Here is a 15,752-nt window from a genome sequence, read left to right on the forward strand (position 1 = left end):
GGTAATACACTGGAATTGCTGGGAAGGGTAAGTAATGGTACAATGTTACAGGATGTACCAAGCTCCTAAGAATTGAAGATTTTTAAAATATATTATAAATAAACAAAATATTTTCCCACACTGATTGTTTACTAGTAAACATTATAAATGCATGAGTTTCTAGAAAACATTATAAATGCATGAGTTTCTAATACATTATAAATGCATGAGTTTCTAGAAAACATTATAAATGCATGAGTTTCTAAAAAACATTATAAATGCATGAGTTTCTAGAAAACATAAATGCATGAGTTTCTAGCTCACTAACTTGGAATTATTATGAACTGCCACCCACTCATGTCCGAAATAATTGGTCCGTATCCTAATAGTGCTAAAACAAATCAACAATTGAGCACTTGTTTACCTGGTTCCAGACAGTTGATGCCATTTCCATAAAAGGGCGGAACACAGGCGCAACAGGATCCCCCATTGTGTTCAATACACTGGGCGTTTTTATCACAAGGGTTGAGGAAACAGCCGTCTGTTTCTGTTTCAACTTCTTCAAAGATAATAACTGTAACAACAAACATGTACTAGTTTAAAAAATAATTTTCATAAACATTGCAAGAAACCATGACTTAAACTCTGGTTTTGTGCTGAATACAAAATAAAAAGAATATTTTTAATCTGACAGTTGGATCATAAGACCTAGATTCTAGATCTAATAGCAAAATAATGTTAGGCCTAATTTTTTTCATAAATTTATAGGCCTAAAAAATATAGCAGTGTTTCTTCTTCCAGACTTTTTTCTCTGAGGGGGGGGGGGGGGCTCTTGAAATTTTCGGGGGGGGGGGGGGGCATAAACTTTCTTTGGGGGGGGGGGACACACACTGTTAAAAGTATATATTTTCTATATAAATTATATAAATTTCATTTCTTTCGGGGGGGGGGGGGGGGGGCGGTAAAAAAATTTTGGGAAGAGATGCCTAGAAGAAACTCTGAAGGCCTATTAAATATTTATATAAATATATAGGCCTATTATATATATTATTTTTTTATATATATTATTATATAGGCCTATAGGGTCTAGATTTATATCTACACTAGATCTATATATAGTATTATGTATAGATCTAGTACTCTATCTATACTTAGACTAAAAAATACTCTGTAAACTCTATTCTATAGTGATGTAGATCTAGGCCTATATTTATATTATTTATAAATAATAGATATTAGGCCTACAGTCTGTAATAATTATTAATTAGTTTATAATTTAGTTAATTACAGAGTATTGGATGTTGGGAAATTGTGAGACGTGAAAAGCGAAATGGCGAGGCGAACGATTATCAAATTCAAGGTACTCTGTAAATTATTCGTTGTAATGTGGCCTGCGCGGTAAAACCTTAGTTTAGCGTCGGTTATTATTCCGGAAGCGTATAGCAGTAAAAAACAGTAAAACAATGCCAAAGTCTGTCACACACTTCCGGAATTCACCGGAAGTACTGTAAACCATACTTTATTTGGCGTCATCTTTTATTTTTATACAGAATGTTTAAAATTTGGATAGATTTATTTTTGTAATCATTTTTACATTTTGCAATCATTTTTACTATTTTCGTAATCTAGATTTTTTTACTTGGCCTAGCAGCTAGATATCTAGCTAGATATAGATCTAGATCTAATGGTCGCAAATCCGCTGCAAGCCAAAAACATTAAATTATAACTAGGAATGTTGGGATATTTTTCCTAATTACCATAGAATGATAAAATGTACACAGATTAATCCTATAATACATCCCATTGATAAAAATACCAAATTTATCATTCTAGGCCTAATAGTTTTTTTTATATGAATTTTTAAAGTTATGTATTAAACCTGTTATATATCACTGTAACATCGGATTTAATTGTGTGATTGGCTTTAGGCTTGCATACCACTGCTGCTATTCGAGATATAATTATAAAACTTTGCACATTAGTGCTAGAGAGTGTGGGCAATAGAAATATGAAAGTAAAATCAAAATTTGATGAAGGATAATTAGAACTAATCAAGTCAAATTAAAGTGAGGGGTGCTGTTCTATATAGGTCAATATGCAGACTGAAAGTCTATGTTTTTTTTTAATATTAAAATTGAAACTTTGCTAGAGGGTGGGGGCAATAGAAATATAGAAAAAAATTATATTAAGTATGACTGCATATAATTAAAAAGTCCATGAAAGGGTGTTGCACCCTTTTATAGTAATTATAGTGACTGCAACGGACGTATGTCCAGAATGTTACTATAATAGGATACATTTTGGTTATTGATACTGAAGCATGTAATAAGAAGAATGCTGAAAAATAAAACTAGGGATGGTGTGCTAAAGCACTCAACTACTAACATGCAAGTCTTAAGCTCAGATCTCAGACGAGTCTGTCTGTGCAGCGTGCAGCATCCACCAAGCTCAGATGAGTACCTGACCCAAGGGAAAGTAAAGATAGCTTGGCAGAGAGCTAACCACACCATCACTTCATGTGCATGGGTCAAGAAACAGATAAACTCTACTTCAGCTGTTTTATGGATGATGGATTGACAGGTCCAAAAGGGAAACTACTTTAATATACTAGGGCCTTTATACGACCCTATTGATATTTTGGTACAACTAAATTACTAATCAATAGAAAAACCTTAAATTCTTGTAAAAGTTTATTAAGCTAAGTGTTAATTTGTACCAAATCAGAAGTTACAGCTTCCCTGTCTATCTGCTTATATGAATATATATATTGGCAACATGCAGTGATTTAAATCCGTATTGTTTGTTGTTATTTGTTTTTTGTTACTTTTATTATTAAATGTAAAAATTGTATCCTAAATTATTATGAATAATAATTATCATGCCTTTTTCATGTCATTCTAAATTCACTGCCTTATTAATTAGTACCCCCCCCCATGTCAATTGCTGCACCTTTTGTTAATTATTTACTAATGTCATAAACATAATTATTACAAATAATTAAATAAGTTTATCACCAAGCTTCTTTACTTATCATAACCAATAATAGGCCCAGACTTACTTTATCAATCGATACATATACTATATAGCATTAGTTATACTAAGAAATAGGCCTATAACTTATTTATAGTATAAAGTATAATAGTATATTAAAGGCTATTAGTATTAGCCTTAAATCTAAGTAATTAAGTAAGTAGGTATGTGTGAAATGCTTAACACTATTTAATGTAAGCCTAAGCTTCTTGCCTGTCGGTTTTAATAGATAACTTGATCAACGTATTTTATCTAGTTTTAACAGTGCCACCCACAATTTAAATTCTTTCCAACTTCGAAAACTACGTCATTGGCATTAGTGCGCGTATTTTATCGATAATAGGTAATGCGGTGCTAAACCGACGCCATGGCGTTGTCAAGGCCGAAGCGCTAGCTCGGGGATTTGACATGTATGATAACTCGTAAGCAGAAGTAGTAAGTGCCATAAAACCGCTATTATAATAATATTTGTTTATTTAATGGATACTTACAACTAATGGCAAGACACTTATAAAGGGTTTAATACGTAAACTTATTTAAAATGTGACAGCACCGTACGGGACATGTTCGCGAGATAAACTCATTAGAATCGTGCGATCGATTTCGGCTTAAAGATTGTCATAATGGCGGTAATTTTCTAATTGAAACATATAATACGACTACACTAGAATATCTATATCGAATATTTCTAAAAACTCGATTCCAACATTGAGATTCGGCATTCTTCGGAAAAGGGCGAGTTTTTATAAAGACTGCATCGAAAAGTCCGGATGTTGAATACCGAATCGAAACAGCGGAAGTCGGAATGCCTAATTATAACATTTGACTTCATTAGCCTATTTATATTAATATAGATCTATGTTGTTTTTTTTTGTTGTTTTTTAGATCTACTAATTTAAATCTACTATTATATTTATTCTTGTTTCCTTTTGTTGATTAAACTTTAAAAAATTAAAACAATTTGAATTTACTACAATCGACTTTCAATTTATTTATATTTCAACGGTCAAATAAACCAAGGTTTACCGTAACTCTAGTTACCGAAACTCAACAAACATTACCCGATAATTTCCGACGCTAAACTAAGGTTTTACCGCCTGCGCTTTCATATTTTTTTAACAGGTTACAAAATAACCCATTTCTAAATTCTTAAGCCTCTCTTGAAGTCTAAATAATGTCGGCGGCAAACAGCTGTTCAGCAGCTTACTTAAATCCACCTGAGATAACTCCATCAGACAAGAGCACTAAGTGCATCTAAACGTAAATTCGCTGAGTAGGCCTAAGTTATTAATTTTCCCCCTGTAAGCAGGTATCGAAGCGAATTAAAAACAAAAACGACAGAAACGGAAATTTAATATATTACCAAATTGGTCTAGATCTAAGTTGTAAATGCTTTCGAATAACGTTTGGTTTGAGATCTAAATATTTTTTTTAATATACAAATTACAATATACAAAATTCATGGTAACACACTGACCTTTTCGGGAAGCGTTAGTAGATTAGGCAGGGAAATCGATAATATTTAATTTAATAATGTTTAGGTAAGATTAAATAATTTATGAAATTTCATTACTCAAAAGCTTTTATCAACCATCGATCTGTTCAATTATCCCCTAAACCTGTTTCTTCCAGACTTTTTTCTCCGGGGGGGGGGGGGGGGGGGGCGGGGGCACTTGATATTTTCGGGGGGCGGACAACATTTTCCTTGGGGGGGGGGGGGGGGGCGGACACTGGTAAAAGTATATGTTTTCTATATAAATTCCATTTCGTTCGGGGGGCCTCCACCCCCCTCCGAAGAGATGTCTGGAAGAAACTCTGGGAATAGGCGTATATTAGTAATAGTATATGACTATACTATATTGTGTATCATATACAGAGGCGTGACACCATGAATTCGCTAACTATAGAGAAAACAATGCTATATCCATCTGTGTTATTCACATTAAAGATAAAACATCCTTACTATTAAGTCTGTAGTGATTAAAGCTTATACACATACTTGTAAGCGTATGCGGCATATATTTAAATTATAGGCTTATAGGCCGACATACACACATACCATATATATATATATATATATATATATATATATATATATATATATATATATATATATATATATATATATATATATTCAATTTCATTATTCAAAAGCTTTTTGTTTGTATGTGTGTGTGTTGTGAGTGTGTGTGTGATTTTATTGAGTTAGTTCCTTTTGAAAAAAATGTAACCAAATCGAATCCAGTGTGTACCTTCTTGTGTGCCCCTATCAGCGGGTCTCACGTTTCCACTGCCTGTGTTCCCTATATGATACATCCAGACGCCTCGAGTATTTACATTAGACCCACTGAAAAAATTATTTAGAAGCATGTGCATAAGAAAGTAGGCCAACATAGATACATATATAAAATAATCTGTTTTATTATTAAACAGTTAGAATAGGGCTGGTAAGTAGGTCACCAACCAGTTTAATAGCTCATGCAGGTTTTATTGAGCCGTAGAACTGGTTGGTGACCTACTTACCAGCCATATTGTAGAAACCTCAAAGAAATCGTAAAATAACATGAAATGCGTTTAGTAAAATACTAGTGACTAGCAGTTAGAGATTATAAAATATACACACAAAAAAAGAAATTAAATACTACCCACGTGATGAATAACGCAGTGTCACCCGATCCGGGTAACTTGTGATGGTGACCCCCGACCCCGCCCTCGAAGCCAGCTTGAGGTGGAATATCTTCCATTTCGCTGCTGAACTTGCCGTCCGACTTGGTCCACTGGATTCCAGAATCCAGGTAGTGGAACAAGGAGAAGGAGTCGGTGCCATCTGTGGCAAGAACGAGCTGGAACGTGTTCACCTGGACAGGTAGAGAGACAGGTGAGAACAGAGACATGGATACAAATTACACACCTTGACAGGTAGAGAGACAGGTGAGAACAGAGACATGGATACAAATACACACCTGGGAGAGAGACAGGTGAGAACAGAGACATGGATACAAATACACACCTGGGACAGGTAGAGAGACAGGTGAGAACAGAGACATGGATACAAATACACACCTGGGAGAGAGACAGGTGAGAACAGAGACATGGATACAAATACACACCTGGGACATGTAGAGAGACAGGTGAGAACAGAGACATGGATACAAACAAATACACATGGGAGAGAGACAGGTGAGAACAGAGACATGGATACAAATACACACCTTAACAGGTAGAGAGACAGGTGAGAACAGAGACATGGATACAAATACACACGTGGTAGAGAGACAGGTGAGAACAGAGACATGGATACAAATACACACCTGGGACATGTAGAGAGACAGGTGAGAACAGAGACATGGATACAAATACACACCTTAACAGGTAGAGAGACAGGTGAGAACAGAGACATGGATACAAATACACACCTGGGACATGTAGAGAGACAGGTGAGAACAGAGACATGGATACAAATACACACCTGGGAGAGAGACAGGTGAGAACAGAGACATGGATACAAATACACACCTGGGACATGTAGAGAGACAGGTGAGAACAGAGACATGGATACAAATACACACGTGGTAGAGAGACAGGTGAGAACAGAGACATGGATACAAATACACACCTGGGAGAGAGACAGGTGAGAACAGAGACATGGATACAAATACACAGATGGGAGAGGTAGAGAGACAGGTGAGAACAGAGACATGGATACAAAAACACACGTGGTAGAGAGACAGGTGAGAACAGAGACATGGATACAAATACACACCTGGGACAGGTAGAGAGACAGGTGAGAACAGAGACATGGATACAAATACACACATGGGAGAGAGACAGGTGAGAACAGAGACAAGGATACAAATAAACCACTGGGACATGTAGAGAGACAGGTGAGAACAGAGACATGGATACAAATACAAACGTGGTAGAGAGACAGGTGAGAACAGAGACATGGATACAAATACACACCTGGGAGAGAGACAGGTGAGAACAGAGACATGGATACAAATACACACATGGTAGAGAGACAGGTGAGAACAGAGACATGGATACAAATACACACATGGGAGAGAGACAGGTGAGAACAGAGACAAGGATACAAATAAACACCTGGGACATGTAGAGAGACAGGTGAGAACAGAGACATGGATACAAATACAAACGTGGTAGAGAGACAGGTGAGAACAGAGACATGGATACAAATACACACCTGGGAGAGAGACAGGTGAGAACAGAGACATGGATACAAATACACACATGGGAGAGAGACAGGTGAGAACAGAGACATGGATACAAATACACACATGGGAGAGAGACAGGTGAGAACAGAGACATGGATACAAACAAATACACATGGGAGAGAGACAGGTGTTAACAGAGACATGGATACAAATACACACCTGGGAGAGAGAGACAGGTGAGAACAGAGACATGGATACAAAAACACACCTGGGAGAGGTAGAGAGACAGGTGAGAACAGAGACATGGATACAAATACACACCTGGGAGAGAGAGAGACAGGTGAGAACAGAGACATGGATACAAAAACACACCTGGACAGGTAGAGAGACAGGTGAGAACAGAGACATGGATACAAATACACACCTGGGAGAGGGACAGGTGAGAACAGAGACATGGATACAAATACACACCTGGACAGGTAGAGAGACAGGTGAGAACAGAGACATGGATACAAATACACACATGGTAGAGAGACAGGTGAGAACAGAGACATGGATACAAATACACACCTGGGACATGTAGAGAGACAGGTGAGAACAGAGACAAGGATACAAATACACACCTGGGAGAGGGACAGGTGAGAACAGAGACATGGATACAAATACACACCTGGACAGGTAGAGAGACAGGTGAGAACAGAGACATGGATACAAATACACACATGGTAGAGAGACAGGTGAGAACAGAGACATGGATACAAATACACACCTGGGACATGTAGAGAGACAGGTGAGAACAGAGACATGGATACAAATACACAGATGGGAGAGGTAGAGAGACAGGTGAGAACAGAGACATGGATACAAATACACACCTGGGAGAGGGACAGGTGAGAACAGAGACATGGATACAAATACACAACTGGGAGAGGGACAGGTGAGAACCGAGACACGGATACAAATACACACGTGGTAGAGAGACAGGTGAGAACAGAGACATGGATACAAATACACACCTGGGAGAGAGACAGGTGAGAACAGAAACATAGGATACAAATACACAATTTATTTTATCATTGAATACTGAAAATTATAATAGTATGTTTGCCTATTTGACTGTGTCTATGAATGAAGTAAGGCACGTGTCAGAATGGAAGGGGGGGGGGGTGAATTTTTTGACGATACGCTACGTTGAGAATATTGGAAGGTGTGGTCAAATGTGAAGGGCACGACTGCCCGCCTGAAAGTCTTGAAAAGATCACCTGATAATTTGATGTTCGGAATACTTTTTTCTGTTTTTTTTTTCTTTTGAATGATGACAATTTTTAAAAATTCTAAACAGTTATAACTAAACATGTTTAACTCAACAACTAACAAACCGTAACATTTTTTTTCTCAACAACAAGTCGACCTTACCTTGTCCGCGCGTTGATTGTAGTATCCCACTCGGTCCCACGTGACTACTAAGACCAATGTCGGCCTGTAGGTGTTGAATCCTGGGAAGTGACTGCGGATGTCGCTTGCCAACCTATCGAGGATTGCTGGTTCATCGCTTTTCCTGGGGGGGGGGGGGGGGTAATTAAACGAATTTCATTTATTTATTTATTTTATTTATTTATTTGTCAATATTTTATGTGTTGTCTAGTATTTGATTGTCTTTTGTTTTATACGGGTAAAAAAAAAGGGACGGAGGGGCCTAGCGGTTGAGAGCTGGACTGCTCACCTGTAAGTCTCGAGTTCTAATCACCGTTCAAGTCGGTGGGACGTCCCTGAGTCCACCCAACTCTGATGGGTACCAAACTCACGTTAGGGAAAGTAAAGGCGGCTGGACATAGTGCTGACCAAACTATCTCTTCATATGCCGATGCCACAGAAACAAGTGATCTCTACTTAACTTGCCCCGTAGACCGTCAGGTTTAGAGCTTCTTCCAGGCATCCCCCCCCCCCCCCCCCTCCGAGCGAAATGGAATTTGTATCGAAAATGTATACTTTTAACTGTGTCCGCCCCCCCCCCCCCTCCCCCGAAAATTTTAGGTCGCCTCCGAAAATGTCAAGTTTACACCACCCCCCGACCCCCCACCCCCGGAGAAAAAAACTCTGGAAGAAACACTGGTCAGGTTTCAAATGGAACTTTACTTACTTACTAATATACACAAGTAAAGTGCAAAATTTTTACTTTCTCGTATATACGAAGTATAGAGAAAGTCTTGTAATCGTGCAAAAAAAAAAAATCGAGATTTTTACAAATCTCGACGTTTTACACCTCACTGATACGGAAAAACATAATTTTGCAATCTTGTCCGTATGTCTGTGTGTCTGTGTGTCTGTCTGTCTGTCTGTCTGTCTGTCCGTGTGTAAACACGATAACTTGAGTACCGTTACAGCTAGGTTGATCAAATTTCATATATAAGTATTTTATCAAAATCGTAGATCCGTATCAACTTTTGAGCGATTTATGATAATCGGAAGTGGTACTTTTCCTACTTTGAATTTTTCAAAAGCCTATAACTTGAGTACTATTTCAGATAGATAAATGAAATTTCACGTGTAAGTAAAAGATCTAATTCTCTACCTTCTGTTAAATTTTGAGTAATTTCCGTTGACAGGAAGTAGTAATTTACGCTACTTCCGATTTCTCAAAAAACTAATGTAAATTTTAAAAGTACTAATAATATTGCGCACTATTATGCGCTTTTTTGATTTGGCGTTCACTTGGTGTGCAATTAATTTGTCTACGAGATTTTATTCTATTTTTAAAACTTTAAGTATTTAAAATGGATTAAAAATCATGTCTATAGCCCGAGTTCCCTTCCCCTGTTCTTTTATATAAGAATATTCGAGAAAGTTTAGGGGAGATCACTCCCGGTTTATTGTTTATTACATATGAATTAAATCGGATACTTACTGACAACAGTCAAGAGAGCTTTTTTTTTTTGCATCAGTACGGGGTTTACTCTCAAACTCACAGGAAAACTATCGCCATATCAAAAACCTCATTTAAAAATAAACCAAGTTCACGATATATTGTCAAGGTCTACCTGATGACTCTACTCACCTATAATAAATTCGACCGCCCGTAGTAGTGTCCACGTCGGCCAAGAAGACGGCGATGGCGTGGGCCCCCAGGGGTATGGCCACGTCGGGCCGGTAGGTCGGGAAGTCGGATTTGAACGTGACAAGTCCGTTGACATTTACCTGAAGGTAAAAGGTATAGTTTAGAGAGTACCTCACTATAAAAGGTATAGTTTAGAGATTACCTAAAGATAAAAAGGTATAGTTTAGAGATTACATGAAGATAAAAGGTATAGTTTAGAGATTACGTGAAGATAAAAGCTAGGGTTTAGAGATTACATGAAGATAAAAGCTATAGTTTAGAGATTACCTGAAGATAAAAGGTTTAGTTTAGAGATTACCTGAAGATAAAAAGGTATAGTTTAGAGGTTTCCTGAAGATAAAAGGTAGGTATAGTATAGATATTAACACTAGTAGATTATACAAAAGATGGTCAGGGATTAGGGATATTTTATTTCTCCATCATTTGTGCGCGTCTAAATGTGCGTTACATATATATATATATATATATATATATATATATATATATATATATATATATATATATATATATATATATTCCCACTATATGCATGTTTACAGAGTGTCTTTGAAACGAATGATCCATTTCAAAAGAGCTAAACCATTTTTTATGACAATAGCAAACAAAACACAGCACGTAATTCAATGCTTGGCAAAGAAAAATCGTTCCGTCGTTATGAAAGGAGTAAATTAATCTTTCAAAGGGGAGAACTTTGCCGGCGCCGGCAAAATATCCTTGCCGTAATTAGCCAACGGTTTGAGAGTGCTTGGGCTAATTATTCTTCTTTAGCCCAACTCCCGCTTCGCTGTAGGCTTGGTGTGATGATCACGTGAGATTCTGGTTCAATGGCCGAGAACGTGTTTCACGGTAATTAGTGAGGAAAATAAAATAATTAGGGTAATTAAGGAAACGTAAAAAAAATATTTTTTTTTTGAAAATGAAGACTTCTCATTACATCTAGTGTTGGCCTATTTGCTTAGCTGTGATGGGATACAGAGAGTTAGTAATGAAACTAATTTCTCGATAACTAATTTTATGGTTATATACCATGTTACGACGGTTACATACCACCTGTTATCGCTCCATAATTACAGAGCAAATTATTATCATTTGCCCGGGGACAAACTTTCAATTTCCGATTTGCACCCCCCCCCCCCCCCCTTTCCACCATTGTCGGGATTTGTCAAATTTGCTCTTAAGGACTATTTAACACTCGAATTAATCACTTAATTAAGTGGAATTATCATTTTTCTCTATATATTTTGCTATTTTTTGCCTTGGTGTCACCTCCCCCCCCCCTAAATGGTGTCACCCGGTGCGGTCCGCACCCCCCCCCCCCCCTCGCTACGCCACTGGTACACCGTACCCTGTATAAATACTGGCATCGATGCTGCTTATGTTCAGATTCCCTTTCAATAGGCCGTGTCGTATTTTTCAACCGAAATTTTACAATAGCCAGAGATATATCCACATACGTTATGCGTTTTGTTTTTAAATCTATATATATAATTCTCTACTGGGAGACGTTAGAAAACAAGCTACCACCCCCCCCCCCCTCACCCTCCCTCACCCCACCCCCTCACCCCCATCTCACATGGTCTGGTGAGCTGTGGTTCACGCTAAAAATGTTTAAAAATCGTAGAGCCGGGTTTGGTGACGGCTATTAGGGGTAGATAATTTAGTTTGAAACTATTTTAAACTTAGAGGAGGTATCTAAGAGGAGGCTGCTTTCACGGGGGGGGGGGGGGGGGAATTAGTGTTTTAAAGCAAATATTTTCAGTGGCAGCATTGGTACTGTCGAATTCACAAATTCTGAATTACTGAAAAGTAGAAAAAACAACAACTAAATAGAGGCGTATGATATGCCGCGGGTCGGCTCGTTGTAAATATAACAAATAGTTCACTTATAGGCTGCCATATAAAACAAGCCTGAGAAAGTCAGAAAATTATTGTACAATAGAAATAAATACACGTTAATAGCTGGGAAAAAAAAAAAACTAGAGACAACTTGAAAAAAGAAAATTGAAAAGGTAAACATAAAAAAAGGTGAGTAATCAAGCTATTAAATAAATAAAATTACGACAATCAAACATAGAAAGGATTTTTTTTAAAAATTCTGTACGCTATTGTTTTTTTAAATGCCAATGTAGCATATTAATACGTAAAGATCGAATATTTTACATTTTAAAAATCAGCTTGGCACGCCAAACAGAAAAAAAGTAGAGAAAAAAGGAAAATTAATAGATTGTTGAACCAAAAGAAGACGTTACAATAAAGGAACAATATAAATTTCAGTAAATTATTTTTTTTTAAATTATGAATAAAAACAGACAACTCAGACATGTTATTGTACAGACAGAATTGTAAGGGAAAATCACGTAAGAGCAGTGATTCTTAACCTGAGTTCGATCGAACCCTAGGGGTTCGGTGAGTCAATCTCATGGGTTCGGTAGACACAACCGATTCATATGATGCACGATCGGATCTTTGTCAGTGCTGACGATAGAATTATTAGATAGAAATATTCGGTAAATGCGCTTATGAAACTGATAGGGTTCGGTTCCACCAAAAAGTTTAAGAACCACTGAGAAGTTAAGCCATCTGCTTCTTAAGACCACGCTTCCCGAAAACTTTCACCTTTGAAGTTATCTTAGATTTCCCTAACTTATGTTGTTTAAGATTATTTAGAGAAAATTATATAATCCGTAGCACCTGCATGCCTGTTTTTTGTAAACATACAATTTTAATTTATTTTTATTAAACTTATCCTCACACAAATTTAGAAGTTTCTATTAGGAAAAGGTAGTGGGGACCAGAGGCGTAGCGACCCTTCCCGGCGCCCGGGGACAAACTTTCGATTTGCAGCCCCCCTCGAACTTTTCATTTACACCCCCCTCCCCTCAAACTTTCGATTTGCACTCCCCTTCGAACTTTTCATTTGCACCCCCTCCTCAAACTCTCAATTTGGCGCCCCCCTAGGGTCGGCGCCCGGGGACATATGTCCCCCGCCCCCCCCCCCCCCCCCGCCCCCCCCCCCTCGCTACGCCTCTGGTGGGGACTTAGCTACGGGACAAAGTGGCGGAATATTTTTCATTAGGTTCTTTTAAGGTCATAAGATATGAACGATCTTTTAATTTTCGTTGGCGTTTTCTATTTTACCCAGTGGGTGGGGTTGCAGAGGAGAAATATGAATGTTTTTATGATAAGGGCGTGGGGGAGGGGGGGTGTAAAAATTGTCTAAAATGTGTAACATTATCAACGGACGACCCAGAGGCGTTGCGAACCATCCCGGAGGAAACTATCAATTTTGAGCCCCCCTCTTCCATTTATATATACATATTTACGTTGGTGGAAAAGCGCCCCTCTCCCCCTCTCTCAGCATTTAGAAAGTTCCGGACGTTTACCAGTCACAGGTTCGAAACAATTTTCAATTTGGTTTCGCATAGCTGATGTACCAAACAGTTAAATAATTCTGTAACACCAAGTAGCACTCTACTTTTTTTTTAACATCGACTGTGTATATTTCTCAGAAAAATAAAACCAGCTCATAATTTACTTTATATTCTTTTTAAATATTTACCTCATTGGGCGTTCCCCTTGGGGTCGGCGCCGGGGACGGCGCCTCCCCCCCCCCTTCCTAGCTAAGCCTCTGGGACGACCCCCACCCCTCTCCCCAACTCCACCCTACAACCTTAGAAGAAACATGTCAGTCAGTGTTTTTTTTAATTTTATTTTCAGTACTACCAGTCTCTTTGACGTTCGCACACATTCAGTTCAGCGGTAATAGAGTTACGACTACGAAATAGTGCTAGGGTTATCTCATCAGAGCTAGTCCTATCTCGTGTGATACCTAATACCCCGGGCCATCAACACCGTGGCAGAAATGAACCAGTGTTGTATTAGACGTAACCTAATGAGGTCACGGTAACCTCGCTTGCGAGACAGCTGTGTTGACCAAACAAAAATAAATCTTTAAGCTACGGGCGATAACCCAGTAATTAGAAGACACTAAAAAAAATTGTGTGCTGCGGTAAGCGTGTTAATCTGAGCACAGCTAGGGGTAATATAAACAAATATGTAAACAAGGACAGGGATTGAAAGGAGGAATGGTGAGTTGTGTGGGGGGGGGGGGGGAATGTCTGACATTTGGGTCAAATTTTTTTCTGAAGGTATGTAATGTAGTGAGGATTTAGGTTTTAGTTTAAATTAAATAAAACATGTAAATAAATCAACTTTTAGGCCAATGTAAATCTCGTCTTATAACTGTGGATACGATACAAGACGGTAAATATAACACGAAGACAAAATCCATTAATTCAAACATTACATTCTGATGTTTGGTCTTAATCAGAGTATTAGGACAAGGGATTAAGGCTTTGTTTAATTCTTGTCTTGAGATAATTGCTTAGTGTTCGAGTTAGAATGTGTAATAACATCAGCGTTAGGGAATCGACATGCGTGAAATATTTTCAGAAGAATATAAACACACTTAAAGCTAGGGGGTGCTGTTAGACCGTAGCGTAGTTGGGATAATCTCTGTGATCTAAACTAGCCGTTGACTCCTTCAACTCAAACTACCCCTCCTTATCCATACCCCCCCCCCACCCAATAAAATATAAATAAACAAATACATCGATTCTCTTTATCCAGAGTTAATTGTTTGAACTAATCCCCAGTGCGACGGCGTGGCCGAGCGGTAGAGCGAAATCTCGAATTCAAATTTGGGTTTTAGTCAGTGGAGCTTCCCTGAGTCCACCCAGCTCTGATGGGTATCCAACTCAAGTTGGGGAAGGTAAAGGTGGCTGGGCATAGTGCTGACCACATTATCAGTTCATATGCCGAGGCCAAGAAACATACGAACTCTACTTCCTCTGCACAATAGATCGTTAGGTGTAAAGAGGAATTTTTAATTACTTTTACTAATGCCTAGTATGACACGAAACCAAAGCAAGACACTTTCTTTACCAAAGGACAGAGATGCCTGGAAAGCTCTTGTCAGCGGCCTATATACCAGGAGGAGGGCGACATGGTAACCTAACCTATGTATGGTGTTTGTACCGTTTTAATTAAAATGTATATATATATATATATATATATATATATATATATATATATATATATATATATATTTGATTCCATTATATCTGAAATGTGCTTTGTTAAAATGCCGATCTAAAAATATCTAATGTTTGTTTACAAAATATCGAGTTGGGCGATGCTGCTGTTCCGTGTGTAAAATAAATAAAATACATCGAGCCTGATGGCAGAGATCCCCAACCTGCTTCCATTTTGTGTACACAAAAAAAATACACCCGTTTCCTGTTCTCGTTCTTCAACCCAACGACAAGGGGATAGAACTCTGCGCTGCGTTTTATTTCCTGGTTAACTTCCTGTGGGATAACGGCCCGCAACTCGTACTGGTGGCGCTGTATCAACAAATATTGAAATGAATACCCTTAGGTGAGTGCGGTGGA

The 15,752-nt window shown here is 38.1% G+C and overlaps 1 protein-coding gene across 1 annotated transcript in view; it reads right to left on the reverse strand.

Moving 5' to 3' along the window:
- The window catches only part of LOC131949505 (nidogen-1), a 59,398-nt gene that overhangs the window by 25,218 nt on the left and 18,428 nt on the right, over positions 1–15,752 (reverse strand). Inside the window, exons 3-7 of the mRNA XM_059311397.1 lie at positions 10,240–10,379; positions 8,601–8,742; positions 5,659–5,867; positions 5,262–5,356; positions 404–553 (exon numbers count right to left, since the gene is read on the reverse strand). Of these exons, the coding sequence (XP_059167380.1) occupies positions 404–553; positions 5,262–5,356; positions 5,659–5,867; positions 8,601–8,742; positions 10,240–10,379 (736 nt within the window). The remainder of the gene's footprint in view (positions 1–403; positions 554–5,261; positions 5,357–5,658; positions 5,868–8,600; positions 8,743–10,239; positions 10,380–15,752) is intronic.

This window comes from Physella acuta, unplaced genomic scaffold (genome assembly GCF_028476545.2).
Source record: "Physella acuta isolate Inbredline_101_S28 unplaced genomic scaffold, ASM2847654v3 ptg000699l, whole genome shotgun sequence".
Classification (NCBI taxonomy): Eukaryota; Metazoa; Mollusca; class Gastropoda; family Physidae; genus Physella; species Physella acuta.